Here is a 15,798-nt window from a genome sequence, read left to right on the forward strand (position 1 = left end):
TTTCGAAAGCAGATTGTGAGCGTAAATGAACAGTGACCCCATTTTTTTTATTTCATTTTTCTATTAAGTAGTTCATTTATAGAAAAATATAGAGAAATCCTATATTAAATAAAAAATTTGATTTAGACCCGCGAGCCCCCTTAAATAACTAAATTATGCATTCATATTTTAGAACAAGAAAAGTCTATAAAAGATGAAAATGACACAAATTAAATAATCATCACCGACTCAAGAGTAACAAAGTTAAGAACCATCGAACACTTCAAATCATACAACGGCCTGGTGACATGTGCACGCGTAAAGGAGCATTGCAGTTAGAATGCAAATTACATGTCACTATATTCGAATCACAGGCGCTTGGGTCTATGATACAGATTTTTTTTTTATTAAAATTTTCAATTTTCTATATTTATAATAAATATCTATCACTTCTGTGCATGTCTCACCTAGTTTCGAGTGATTTAAACGACCTAGAGAAAATACCAAATTTTACTATCCATACTAAGAAACAATAAAAAAAAAAAAAACTGTATCATAGACCTGTGATTCGAATCGTTATTGAGAATCGTTCATAATGTTCAAAAATATGTGAACAACAGAAACAAATAAATTGAAGGTTGTCATTTTATAATCATATATCTGAGACTACTATAACATAGTAGTCTCAGCATATATATATCATAAGTCGAACAATTAAGCGCATGGATGTAATTAATACGCCTCAGTTAGTTATCAAACTGTGTATTGACCTTTTAATTTTAGAATAATAGAGTTCAAATATATCAATATTCATGTTGTAAGTTATTGTCATTTTGACGTAAATGTTTTTAAACCAATGGCAAGATACGATTTATTTTTCGATTTTCTGATATTTACTCATTTGATATGGTAAAGTCCCATCTCTGATATTTACTCATTTGATATGGTAAAGTCCCAACAGGTTCGAATAAGATCTTCCCAGCATATTAGCATTGGTTTCCCTCCCCCTTACTTATAGTCCCCTGGCGAGGCTGACACGGCGCAATGGTTACTCGACTCTACGAAGAGCTCCGCGATTTTTGGAAAAACTCAGGGAACTCGGAAACAATGCCACTGAGGAATAGTTGTGCATTGTGTCCACTTAAAATCCTCAATTGTAATGGCACAGGAGACTGGTCCTTTAGTGATGCAACATTAGAATTTACTACACGAGATGGCTGTTTGCTGGAACAGTGGTTTTTGAGTGGTATTAATTGGGTCACTGCAGCGCTATCACACCGAGGGAAAAATGAAATGAACCATGTTCAAAAAAAGGCATTTGATAGTCTTCTGAAATATGTTGGTGATATAGGTAATGAATTCTTTACTTTATTCTCGGGCATACGATTTTAACCAGTCAGGGGACTTACTTAAACAAGTGATTTTCGAAATCACTGATTCAAGTAACATTATTTCTATAAAGGTTGGAAGTTGTCTTTCTTTAATAATCACATATTTAAGTAGTACAAATTAATCACTAGAAGAAGTGATTTAATATTAGTGTAGCTTTATATATAGGGTGCAATCAACAGTTTTTTTCTATGAAGTCATATTTTGAGGGACCATCTATAATTGACCCTTAGTGGTGTTTATGTTAATGAAGATACTTGTATAAAACTAGATATCATTAGAATCGGGATTTTCTCTAGTTTATAATGAAATAAAAATAAATTGTACTTTTAATAGTACCAAAAAGTTTTATCCAGAGAAAATGGGAAAAACATTGCCTAATCTATGCATAAAAAACATGAAATCAGGCCATGTGCACACCCATGCAGACATGATACATGCACATTTTTCATATTCAAAACTGTATGAATTTCATAGGTTTTTACCTGGTCTTTCTAAAAATTTATGCTTCAGGCTACGTTGGCCTGCTCCGAAAAGAGCTACAGTGGGTGCAAATAAGTTTTGCACTTTTCACTGCCAAAAAAACAGGATGTTTACAGTTTGTCTCCCCTTAAAACATTTGTATTTAATCTAATTTAAAAAAAAAAATTTAATCATTCAACCTGTTTTAATTGAAGCTAATTAACTTATTTTTACAATCTAATATAAAAAACATGATACTTTTTTACCAATTATGTTGAAAAAAAGGGACTTCCCTCCAAGTCTATTTTTAGTCGGGAATAACCCCTAGTTTTTTATACGAAACTGTTTATAGCACCCTTAAGAAAAACCTTGTATGCGATATATAAAAACTTCTCAGCTTTTATGAATCTGTACACAATACCGATTAAAATGATGTCTTACTTTAAGGATTGTGACCCCGAATGGTGAAACTACAACTTATTTTATATGTCGCATAGTTGTGGTATTTTGGCCAGTGGCAAATAGTTTAACTGGCATATATTCCAAACATTTCCTGTATCCTATTGTCATCAGTTTATTTAAAAAGAAAAAACATAAAATTGGGTTTCTTTTGAATAAATAGAATAAAAACTGTAAAATAAGCATAAGTAAAGTTACTTTAAACATATTTTGTCCCTATTATTATATGAACTAAGTTGTAGCTGAGTTGAGAAAAATATTGAAATAGAGTATTTCTTTTATATGATACTTGGAGCCTTTTAACTATAAACAGTACAAAAAATATAAATTAATGAAAAAAAATCCATGTTACACTAATCAGTAGTACAGGCCAAAGAAGAAAAAATCAACACTTTGCATGTGCAACTTTTGGTTCCATATATAGGAGAGAATTAATAAAAGTATCATGACGTCACAATAAGCTGAAAAACTTCAAAATTTGAACAGAGTCTGGTTTTCTTATATCTGGTTGCTACATGTATGTACAAATCTTTTATATTTGCATTAAATATACCAAACTGATGCTTTAAAATTAATGTACACATGCCATACAATATTTTTCAGAATTGTTTGAGTCCATTCACTAACACATTTCTATGTGAAAACCTCACTATATTATATGTTTGTCCCTTTAAGGGTGCAATCAACAGTTTTTTTTCTATGAAGTCATATTTTGAGGGACCATCTATAATTGACCCTTTGTTAGTGGTGTTTATGTTAATGAAGATACTTGTATAAAACTAGATATCATTAGAATCAGGATTTTCTCTAGTTTATAATGAAATAAAAATAAATTGTACTTTTAATAGTACCAAAAAGTTTTATCCAGAGAGAATCATGAATGTGAAAAACATTGCCTAATCTATGCATAAAAAACATGAAATCAGGCCATGTGCACACCCATGCAGACATGATACATGCACATTTTTCATATTCAAAACTGTATGAATTTCATAGGTTTTTACCTGGTCTTTCTAAAAATTTATGCTTCAGGCTACGTTCGCCTGCTCCGAAAAGAGCTACAGTGGGTGCAAATAAGTTTTGCACTTTTCACTGCCAAAAAAACAGGATGTTTACAGTTTGTCTCCCCTTAAAACATTTGTATTTAATCTTATTTAAAAAAAAATAATTAATCATTCAACCTGTTTTAATTCAAGCTAATTAACTTATTTTTACAATCTAATATAAAAAACATGATACTTTTTTACCAATTATGTTGATAAAAAGGGACTTCCCTCCAAGTCTATTTTTAGTCGGGGAATTATAACCCCTAGTTTTTTTATACGAAACTGTTTATAGCACCCATAGAATTCTTATGATCCAGGGACTAATTATGTTTCTAAACTTATCAGAACCAACATCTGTGTTGTCTAGGATGACAAGGTCATTTCAGGTGATGACCTTGTACTGAATCTAGGATAATGACATAAAAATAACTTGTTTAAGTATCAGACCTCAATTTCCTTCCCAAAAATCACTTCTTTAAGTATCATTCTTTTAATAACCCCCACTAATTTCAACACCCCCGAACAGTGAAATTTTTATCGCGAACAGTAGAATTTTATTACTTAATCTGAAAGATGAAACCTTGAACTTCACAGGAAAAATACTCCCACAGCTGTGAAAAATCTTTTAAGAAAGTATCAGTTCATTATGTAAAGCCATTATTATAGCATTTTTATACGACCGCAAATTTTGAAAAAAATTTCGTCGTATATTGCAATCACGTTGGCGTCGTCGTCGTCGTCGTCGGAATACTTTTAGTTTTCGCACTCTAACTTTAGTAAAAAAGAATAGAAATCTATGAAATTTTAACACAAGGTTTATGACCATAAAAGGAAGGCTGGTATTGATTTTGGGAGTTTTAGTCCCAATATTTTAGGAATTAAGGGCCAAAAAGGGCCCAAATAAGCATTTTCTTTGTTTTCGCACTATAACTTTAGTTTAAGTTAATAGAAATCTATGAAATTTTGACACAAGGTTTATGACCACAAAAGAAAGGTTGGGATTGATTTTGGGAGTTTTGGTTTCAACAGTTTCGGAATTAGGGGCCAAAAAAGGACCCAAATAAGCATTATTCTTGGTTTTCGCACAATAACTTTAGTTAAAGTAAATAGAAATCAATGAAATTTAAACACAATGTTTATGACCACAAAAGGAAGGTTGGTATTGATTTTGGGAGTTTAGGTCCCAACAGTTTAGGAATTAGGGGCCAAAAAGGGACCAAAATAAGCATTTTTCTTGGTTTTCGCACCATAGCGTTAGTATAAGTAAATAGAAATCTATGAAATTTTGACACAAGGTTTATGACCACAAAAGAAAGGTTGGGATTGATTTTGGGAGTTTTGGTTTCAACAGTTTCGGAATTAGGGGCCAAAAAAGGGCCCAAATAAGCATTATTCTTGGTTTTCGCACAATAACTTTAGTGAAAGTAAATAGAAATCAATGAAATTTAAACACAATGTTTATGACCACAAAAGGAAGGTTGGTATTGATTTTGGGAGTTTCGGTCCCAACAGTTTAGGAATTAGGGGCCAAAAAGGGACCAAAATAAGCATTTTTCTTGGTTTTCGCACCATAGCATTAGTATAAGTAAATAGAAATCTATGAAATTTAAACACAAGGTTTATAAGTGTTTAAGGAAGGTTGGTATTGATTTTGGGAGTTTTGGTCCCAACAGTTAAGGAAAAAGGGGCCCAAAGGGTCCAAAATTAAATTTTGTTTGATTTCATCAAAATTGAATAATTGGGGTTCTTTAATATGCCGAATCTAACTGTGTATGTAGATTCTTAATTTTTGGTCCCGTTTTCAAATTGGTCTACATTAAGGTCCAAAGGGTCCAAAATTAAACTTAGTTTGATTTTAACAAAAATTGAAACCTTTGGGTTCTTTGATATGCTGAATCTAAAAATGTACTTAGATTTTTGATTATTGGCCCAGTTTTCAAGTTGGCCCAAATCGAGGTCCAAAATTAAACATTGTTTGATTTCATCAAAAATTGAATAATTGGGGTTCTTTGATATGCCAAATCTAACTGTGTATGTAGATTCTTAATTTTTGGTCCAGTTTTAAAATTGGTCTAAATTAAAGTGCAAAGGGTCCAAAATTAAACTAAGTTTGATTTTAACAAAAATTAAATTCTTGGGCCTCTTTGATATGCTGAATCTAAACATGTACTTAGATTTTTGATTATGGGCCCAGTTTTCAAGTTGGTCCAAATCAGGATCTAAAATTAGAATATTAAGTATTGTGCAATAGCAAGTCTTTTCAATTGCACAGTATTGTGCAATGGCAAGAAATATCTAATTTCACAATATTGTGAAATAGCAAATTTTTTTTTAATTAAGAGTTATCTTTCTTTGTCCAGTATAGTAAGCAAGAAATATCTGCAAGATTTTTTTTTAATTGGAGTTATCTTTCTTTGTCCAGAATCAACTTAAATCTTTGTTATATACAATATACAATGTATATTCACTTTTTACTACCAACTGATAAATTTAAATAATCTTTACCATTCAGTGATAACAAGCAGTTTTTTTACATCTTAATATTTTATGATGTATTTAAATGAGCAGTAATTGTTGCAAACTCCATTAGAATATTTTAATTGAAATTAGTTTTGGAATAAGGGAAAGGGGGATGTGATTAAAAAATTGGGTTCAATTTTTCTCATTTGAAATTTCATAAATAAAAAGAAAATTTCTTCAAACATTTTTTTTAGAGGATTAATATTCAACAGCATAGTGAATTGCTCTAAGAGAAAACAAAAATTTTAAGTTCATTTGAATACATTCATTCTGTGTCAGAAAGCTATGCTGTGTCAACTATTTAATCACAATCCAAATTTAGAGCGGAATCCAGCTTGAATGTTGTGTCCATACTTGCCCCAACCGTTCAGGGTTCAACCTCTGCGGTCGTATAAAGCTACGCCCTGCGGAGCATCTGGTTTCAATTAAAATAGAATTTTCAGCTAAATGATAGCATCAAAGGCATAAACCTTGCTACTTAAAAGAAGCAAAAAGTTCATATTTTTTTAATTTTACTTATTAAAAGATGTTATTTAAACCTATGTGTTTAAAATTTTGAAAAAACTACAAAATCCCAAATTGTGATAGCTGCGGAACCGTAGCTCATAGGTCCTTATGTTATTTTTTGACTATTTGCGAGAGAGGGCATTTTCGGTAATTTTCGGCCACTAATGTTTTTTTCTAACATGTAGTCGTAGGTCAATGAAACTTTATAAATTTGTGAAGGGTTGGCGTACATTGTTGTCATCTGGATTAAGATGCATATGCATGTATGTACAAGTATGCCTAGAAATTCCACCCTTTGTAGGACCACCACCTTAGAAATTGTGTCGAGGAGGAATCTTTGGCATTCTGTATCTACACATATTACTGCTGTGTCTTTCCTAAACGCCACCCCCAGCCCGATGCGTTGGGTCTTATTACTACCTAATGCTTTAATTATATTTAACAAAGAAGGCCTGGCCCAAACACAACACCACCAGATTAAAAAAGCTTACAAACAGTGCACCCAGGAAGCCTAGCTACACAAATGTAGCTCCTATGACAATTTCTGTTTTTGTGGAGCTACAAAGAGATCCCATAACTTGCGATGGAGCAAGCCGACAACCGTGTGAAATATGCATATTTTGTATCTGAAAAAGTGTTTAAATTGTAATGTTACCTTTTTATGAGATAATAATACTTGAATCATTTATAAACAAGCATTGTCACGGGAGAGAGTAAACGACCAAATACGGACAAACCGACTTTCTTGTTAATGGTTTTATTGTCCAGAAATGATGCCGGATCGTCAGAATTGTCTGTATTTGGTCGTTTACTGTCCGACAGTAAAATCTGAAAGTTCGCAACCCAAAGGTTTGCAATATGGCAGCAGAAAGTGCACTTGGGATCATGGATCCGGAAATGTCACTTTTTCGTCGGTCATGACCGAATTTTCCCATTTTTGACCGAACTGAATTTCAACATTTCGGACATTCCAAAAATTTGTACCAGGGTATGTACAAAAATGGGACATTTCATGAAGCCATACAAGCTGAATTTGACTTTTATCACCTAATAGGTAATCAAATTGTAAGTGACATGTCAACAGTTAATTACTAAATAAACACTCAATCAACTTATAATCCAATTAACAGGTGATTAATACCACCTGTCCATTGATCGTTGATTGCCAATTACGATTTTGAAGAGTTGGCAAATGATTCATAGACATGGGAAGACTATAAAAGGTTTATTTTTTAAGTTTTTGGATGAATTCTATCAACGTTCCATCGTATTTTAAGCATTTAATGTCAAAATTCACAATAAAACTTTCGTTTCTACTTGTACTTTCATTTGGATCGCGCATGCAAACAAGATAAAGTCTTGGGCAGAGGAATAAATAACATTTAAATTTAACGGATTAATCACTGTAAATAAAAATATTAAATGTCAAATAATATATCAATTTACTTAATTTGGATAGCCTTGTTATTTGACCACGATGTACAGCAGACATTTATTTCATAGTCGTTTCTGACTTTGTTTCGAATTTACAACTATGTTGTCATTTCCGGTTCGCTTTCACTTGACTTTTGAGAAGAACATCAACCAAAATTTGGCAGTTTTCCATCACCACTGATAATAAACATTCACTCTAAACATCAAGAAGAGCTAAAACTAGCGCAATCATTTAACTATGGGACCAGATATAAAACTATTCCTTCAATGTCCAACAGAAAGGAGCATCAAGAAAGGGGGGGTGGATAAAGAGTCAAAATCTTCTGCTCTTATGTTAAGTCTGAAAGAAATCAGGTTGAAAGATTTCTGGATCCCTGCTTGGGATTATTATCAATGGAATACTTTGTGACAATGCTTGTTTTATTATCTCATAAAAAGGGTAACATTACAAGTTAAATACTTTTTCAGATACAAAATATGTGTATTTCACCCGGTTGTGAATCGCAACCAGCTTGCTCCATTTCTGGTATGTATTATCCACCTACAGATAAGAAATTTGCTCCTTGACCTTGGTTGAAAACTGAATATTTTCCACAATGAATCAGGAATTAATAGTAAAAAACTGGATGACAGCTCTGTGAATTTGGGCTATTTCGGCCACTACAAATGAACTTCTAAAAAATTAAAAGTAATAGGTTCAGAAAGATAATTTTTGAAATGTTATTATTATACCCTCTATCACATATGATCTAATATAATGAATGGTCAATTTCGACAGCGATTCTGAATATATTAGCTATATATAGGTGCACTCAAAATAAACTTCTACACTATAAATACCAAAAGAACCGATTCACAGTACTTATGGACCCGTTTGAATGGGTTTAATTTAATTCCTTCTCCAATAAAAGAAAAACAACTTATCAGTCTGCATGCATACATGTAACATTTACTACTAACGAATTGGGAGATAACAATAAATTTCAAATGAAAACGGTCACTTTTTAAAAAAGATCTCTTTACTGGACAATAATAAACAAAAGGTTAGAGGTGAAGTGAAAACACCAATAAATATTATAATACGACAGCAAAACAATTTTTGAGGTTGTATAATGCCATTATGGTATGATGCAGTCGTCTGCGGTGGCATCTGTAGACGCTTCACTTCCGGACGATAACTTACATCCAAGTTCTAGTTGACCAATCCTTATAGAATTTTAACACAATGTTCCTTGGCACAAAATGAAGGCTGGTATTGTGGCCCGTCCGTTTGTAAAAAAAAAGGACCCAAAGCTCAGCTCTGACTGTTTCCGAGTTATAAAGGGCCAAAATCACACTTTTTTCAAATTTTATTTTTCATGGCATTTGTTTCTTTGGATTCCTCTTGACCTTAGTTTTCGGTAGGGTGTTGATAGATTTTGCTTGGCTACCGTTTCTCAGCTATAAGGGGCCAAAGGAGGCCAAAATAGCAATTTTATAAAGTACATTAATTTTAAGCTCACCTGACCCAAGTGAGCTTTCCTCATCACTTGGCCTCCGTTATCGTCCGTTAACTTTTTACATTTTGAACTTCTTCTAGAGAACCACCAAATGGAATGAAACCAAACATGGCATGAATGTTCCTTATGAGGTGCTAACCAAGTGTTGTTTTTTTTTTGTCGATCTGTGATCCGAGATGGCCGCCAGCAGGGGACTTAGTTTAACATAGGATCTTATGGGAAATACATACAAATATCTTCTCCTAGAGAACCACTGAATGGATTGAAACAAAACATGGTATGAATGTTTCTTATGAGATGCTGACCAAGTGTTATTACTTTGTTGCCGAACTGTCATCCTAGATGCCCAACATGGGGGGGGGGGGCTTAGTTTAACATAGAACCCTATGGGAAATACATACAAATATCTTCTTCTAGAGAACCACTAAATGGATTGAAACCAAACATGGTATGAATGTTTCTTATGCGATGCTGACCAGGTGTTGTTACTTTGTTGCCGATCCATCATCCAAGGTGGCCACCAGCGGGAACATAGTTTAACATTGGACCCTATGGGGAAATGCATTCATAGATCTTCTCTTCTGAAACTACTATACCAGTTGTAACGAAACTTGATCACAATAGCCCTTGGATGGTCCCCTTTAAAAATTGTATCTGACAGTTCCACACGAGATCCAAAATGGCCACCAGCGATGAACATCAAATTTATCATTGGACCCTATATGGAGATATGCATTCAAATGTCTTCTCTTCTGAAACTACATGTACTAATACTATACCATTTGGAACAAACCGTTTTACATTCGGACTTGGCTACCAGAATAAAAAGACTAATTTTGATGCCTGCCTTCAGCAGGTGAGCGATACAGGCTCTTAAGAGCCTTTTGTTTTATTTTTCATCAGATTATATGAGGACTTGTTTCTTTGCATTCCTATTGACTTCAGCTTCCAGTAGAATGTTGGCAAATTTACCCTAGCTCCTTCATTTTTGAACTATAAGGAGCCAACAGAGGCAAAAATCACACTTTAACAAAGTACCACAATTTTTAAAAATTTGAAACTTTATCTCACATTTTTGTGTATGACCAAGGTTGGGCGGTAAATTCAACCCCCAGTATTTACCGGACTGGCAAATATGACTCAAGTGGCAAAAACTGGCAAATACTGGTCGATTGAACTTTTTTTACCTTAAAATGCTTTAAAAATCATAACTAAGTTAATTTAAAATAATACTCTAATAAATATAATGACTTTTAAATGGAATTGTTAATTATTTATAAGATTTTAACCATAGGTAATAACATATTTAACAGTTAAAGCTGAATTTTTCCCACAAAAATTTATTTGGTACATGCATGGTATCTTAAATTTTAACCATATAAAATTTAATTAAAAAAAAATAATCTTATAATCAATTAACTTTAGCCTTATATCTATCATGATAATACAGGTAATTACAGGTGATTATAGGTAAAAATCTACTTATACACCAGGCCTAATTAAGAAGACCATGGGTCATTATGTAAAAACAACATGTTTCAAGAAATTGTTTATTCAGGGTAACATAGGACAGTCAGAGACGGGGATGAAAACAATAAAATGTCATAAATGATTTCCTGTTCTAAACAGAGGTTAGAAAATTAATTTAGATGAAAGGAAAAAGAGGGGTCTTAGGTACAGATTGAGCTATGGTATGGCTTCAACCCTTGAATACATTATAGCAGTCAGACAATTTCTGGTCATATTCACTGATATTACATGTATTACAGTACTGTTAACTTGTACCAATTCACAATGAAATCCAAAGATCCCATTTGCAATATGTTTTAAGTAGTAGACAAAGACAACAAGACCACTGTTACATAGATATAGGAAGATGTGGTGTGAGTGCCAATGAGACAACTCTCCATCCAAACAACAATTCAAAAATTAAACCATTATAGGTTAAAGTACGGCCTTCAACACGGAGCCTTGGCTCACACCGAACAACAAGCTATAAAGGGCCCCAAAATTACTAGTGTAAAACCATTCAAACGGGTAAACCAACGGTCTAATCTATATAAACAAAACGAGAAACACGTATATATTACATAAACAAACGAATCCATTTCCATTTTTATTTTTGTTATCCTGATTTTCTGTGAAATAGAGAGTGAAAGTGTGAATATTTGATTAGTTCGAGTATTGAAGGCTGAATTTGTTAATTATTTTTAAAATAATATTTTCTATAATGGAAATATTACTCTAAGTCATTTATTTTTATAATAGTAAAATTAATTGTATTCAATATAAATAGTAAAATAAAAGTGTAAAACTAACCATTAAAATCCTTAATTCAGTATAAATAGGTTTAACTTTATCTTAAACACTAAGCCAATTGACCAGGATAAATAAAACTACTCTAAAAGGACATGTTAATATATGTAATATATAAATTCCAGGATGGTCAATTCAATTGACCCGTATTTGCTGGTATTTACCCATGTTACCGGTATTTACTGCTGGCATGGAATTTATGGATAAATGCCGGCATTTTGCCAACCCTGTGTATGACCAACATAATATTGTCTCCATACTGGCTTTAAATGTACACTTATTCAACATGCTGCGGTTGTATCTGATGCGCTTTTGGGATTGTCCAATGTATGCACTACCGTGCATACTTTCCGGTCAGCTTTAACTTGAATGTTTATAACCCTTGAAGGTTCATTCAACCTATGCCAACATTTTAAAATTTAGTTATAATATTGTGTGAAAAAATGTTGGCATAGGTTGAATAATTTGTTACAGATTAAGTCATGTAAGTGTTATAAAACATAAATTAATTAGGGGCTAATCTATCTATAACCAGTTTAAACCTACCGTTGATATTAACTCAATTTACAATTTCTTTTACAAGTACTAATGAAAATGTAGATAATTGTTTGTGGAGGGTGGTAAAGGGGATGCTTGCACGAAAAAAACGTGAAATAAGACATGATTTCACGTTGAAAGTGAAATCATTTCTGTAATGAACGTTTCACGAAAAATAATTACTTTTATGTGAACCTTTTGTGACTGAGTCACTGTCTTTTTGTATATATTAACACAATTTGTTTTACCAGAGACATATAATACATGTATTATATGTCTCTGGTTTTACTTGATATTCCCGATTAAGAATACACATTTATGATATAATTGGTTTATGGCTTTTAAAAAAGTATTTCTTGACGATTCCTGCAAGTGTTTGAATTGTATTTGAAAAATACCGAGCACGCAAAATAAGACTTTGAAAATCACGATGCACGTAAAATTAAATACGTTTTTCTGCCAGGAAACATTACATTCGCTCTGTGGTTACAGTTTAAAAAAAATTAATAACTTTCTTCAGCTATACTGGATTTGTACCAAACTTGGACAGAAGCTTGTTACTTATAAAAGTACTTAGTTTTTCTGCCAGGATACATCACCTTCACTCTATTGTCAAAGTTTTTAACAACTTTCTTACACTATCCTGGATTTGTACCAAACTTGGACAGAAGCTCACAACTCAATATGTAATGAATAAAAAAAACACAGAGTATTTGAATTTTCTAAATTATCCGTAAAACAAAGTAAATAAATAGTGCAATGTCCAACTGGAAAGTTGCTGCCTATAAATGAACCAAAAAATCATTTTTTTAAATATTTTTTAAAAATTTTATATTGCAAAATTAATTTGATTTAAAAAAAAGTGTCTGTTGCAGTATGTTATATTTGTATATTATGTTGCTTGTTACAGTATGTTTTATATTTAATACAACAAAATAATGAAGATTTTTTTTTTTAAATTGTTCAATTGAAACATTCTTTTGTCACTTTTTTCTCAAGTATTGTTATGTGATTAATTTTTAGAAATTTAGTTTTATTTCATTTTTACAATAATTTGATATTTATTTCAACTCAATTTTGCTAGTAGCAAGGCAAGGGTTCTTATTTTACAATTTTTGTCCATTTTTTACTACAACACAATTTTGCAAATACTAAATATTTTTGTTTGTGAATTTTTAAAGAGTATCTATATTTAATGCTTAAATATACTGACTGTATTTTACCTTTTATTAATTAATAATTGTTATATCAACACCTATTGTATTTTGTATTTAGGCATAGGTTGAATATATTTTTATCAAATGTTGGCATAGGTTGAAGACACCCCCTTGAATAATGAAATGTGGATGAAAACTGTCTCCGGACGAAAATTGTCAACGTTGCTCTATATACCTTACTATATGGGGGTTATACTAAAAAGCACCTTGCAAATTTTTGCATTTAATGTTCATACATGTATTTATGTAAATATTTTGAATTTTTTAAACAGTTACAAGGTTTTTTACAGGTGTACAAAATATATACATGTATGTTATTTCTATTGCTCCTGCGTGTTTGTTTGGCTGTAAGAGAAAAAACTCTTTTAGTAGAGCTACATGTATAATTGTAGAATAAAGTTGAGGCCTTAAAAAAAATGTGTTGTTTCCGGTAAAGTCATTTTCAAAATCAGAAAAATCAGATTTTTTTAAATCTTTTGTCTGGTCATAGTTTGGGTAACTTCAAACACTTCCCCATTCATAACACATTCAGCTTTTAAATCGTCTGGTTTTTGAACATCTCTGTTTAAAAGTAGTAATGGACCTCCACATCAGAGAGCAGCATTTAATGGGAGGAATCAGGAATGGACACGTAGGCCAAATTTTTCGGATTTATGTTTTGCCGACGCCATAAAAAGATTAGGGTCAGGGGTAAAAAATAGGGTTAGTCGGGTTACCCGAAACACTTAATTCTTTTTTTAGGCCGGAGTATGTGAAAAATGGTTAAGTTGTATTATCGTGAAGAATTATTCTGGTTTCTGTGACTTTATAACATGCAAAAAATTGTAAACACAAAACTTTTTACAATTACTTGGGAGACCTGCGTTAGGAAAAGTTTTGATCATGTTGTAAACCAAATCAATTAATGCAAAATGTGTATAATTTGTGTTGATTTTGTCACATAGTAAATACATGTGACACAAAATAATTTTCATTTAGGTGGCATCATTCACACAACAAATAATCCATGTAAGTGAAGCTTCTAGTTATTCTTCTTTCACTTTATTTTCTGACAGATAAACACCAGAAATGTCTTTCGATTTTATGGAATCGTAAAATCAAAACAGAATCTGAGATTGTTGGAATATTAGCACATCATTTATTTGGACCTCTTGTGGATGGAGTTAATATAATTGAAGGCAAATCTAGGAAATCGTTTTGTTGTAAAGCAGATTTAAAAGTTGGAAATACATCATTTGGTAAGTAAAGTACATGTACAAATGCTAGGTCTATTGGTTATTTCACTTAAAAAAGTGAATAGAAAATAATTTCATTATATCCATGCACATACATGTGATGTCTCTTCATCTTCCAAGAGTCTCCCAGATCTAACCAAATGAAATCTTACAGACTTACTCCTGCCAGGAGCAGCAAATCTCCCGGATCTGTAGAAATTATTTCAGGTGTCAATTTTAAATAAATACAGATTAATACATGACCTTTTCCATATTGGCCTGGTTATCCCGGGACCCCTTATCAGCCCAAGGCATTAATTAGCATTCAATACATATTTATGTACCATTTTAACCTATAGAATTCAGATTTGACCTTGGCCCATGATTTCTCGAAAACTGCAGGATATAAAATTATGTGAAAATTAAATCAAATTCTCAGTGTTTTCGAAGGTCTGCATGCTGTCATTTTCTGGACATTTTCTCCAGAAGAAGTTAAATTTTTAATCTACCACATCACATATTACCTGACCGAAACTTGTTGGGCAAAGAAAAACAATTTTTGGTGGAAATTTCACTTAATTCAAAACTAAATTCAAAAATTTTGAACAACTTGTCCATTTCATTTGACCACCCTTCATCATTGTCAGTAAGAATGTTGTCATTCATTGCATTAGCATCTTCCTGTTCTTTATATATATCACTTGTACATGTTGTAAGGCCTCAAGTTTTCAAAAATCAGTTTCTTAATTTTTTTCCCTCCTTTCCTCGTCAGTCTCTTCATGTTTTCTTTTATTGCTTTTGCCAGGGATGGCCCCTGCCATGTACTTCAGCCCCAACATCATTTTTATACGACCACAAAAAATTTGAGGTCGTATAATGGTATGATGCTGTCGGCGTCTGTTGTCTGTAGATGCTTCGTTTCCGGACGATAACTTTATTTCTAGTTGACCAATCCTTATGAAATTTTAAACAATGTTCCTTGGCACAAAAGGAAGGCTGGTATTGCTTTTGGGTATTGTGGCCCTGTCCTTTTGAAAAAAAGGCCAAACGGGGCAAAATTGGGTGTTTTCGTATATTTTGATGTAGAACCTTTACTATTTGTCAGTTTTTGATGGAGTTTCTTTCATTGTGTTCCTAACAAAATCCCCCATCTGGAGTATGGCAACTGATTTATTGTATAATTGACCATTTCCGGGATAAATTTTGCCCAAAAGGTGTA

The 15,798-nt window shown here is 32.4% G+C and overlaps 1 protein-coding gene across 1 annotated transcript in view; it reads left to right on the forward strand.

The window, feature by feature from the left end:
- The first annotated feature begins 986 nt into the window (after nt 1-986).
- LOC134695537 (uncharacterized) overlaps nt 987-15,798 on the forward strand; it is a 37,088-nt gene continuing 22,276 nt past the window's right edge. Inside the window, exons 1-2 of the mRNA XM_063556825.1 lie at nt 987-1,330; nt 14,421-14,603. Of these exons, the coding sequence (XP_063412895.1) occupies nt 1,024-1,330; nt 14,421-14,603 (490 nt within the window). The 5' untranslated portion in view covers nt 987-1,023. The remainder of the gene's footprint in view (nt 1,331-14,420; nt 14,604-15,798) is intronic.

This window comes from Mytilus trossulus, chromosome 13 (assembly GCF_036588685.1).
Source record: "Mytilus trossulus isolate FHL-02 chromosome 13, PNRI_Mtr1.1.1.hap1, whole genome shotgun sequence".
Taxonomy (NCBI): Eukaryota; Metazoa; Mollusca; class Bivalvia; order Mytilida; family Mytilidae; genus Mytilus; species Mytilus trossulus.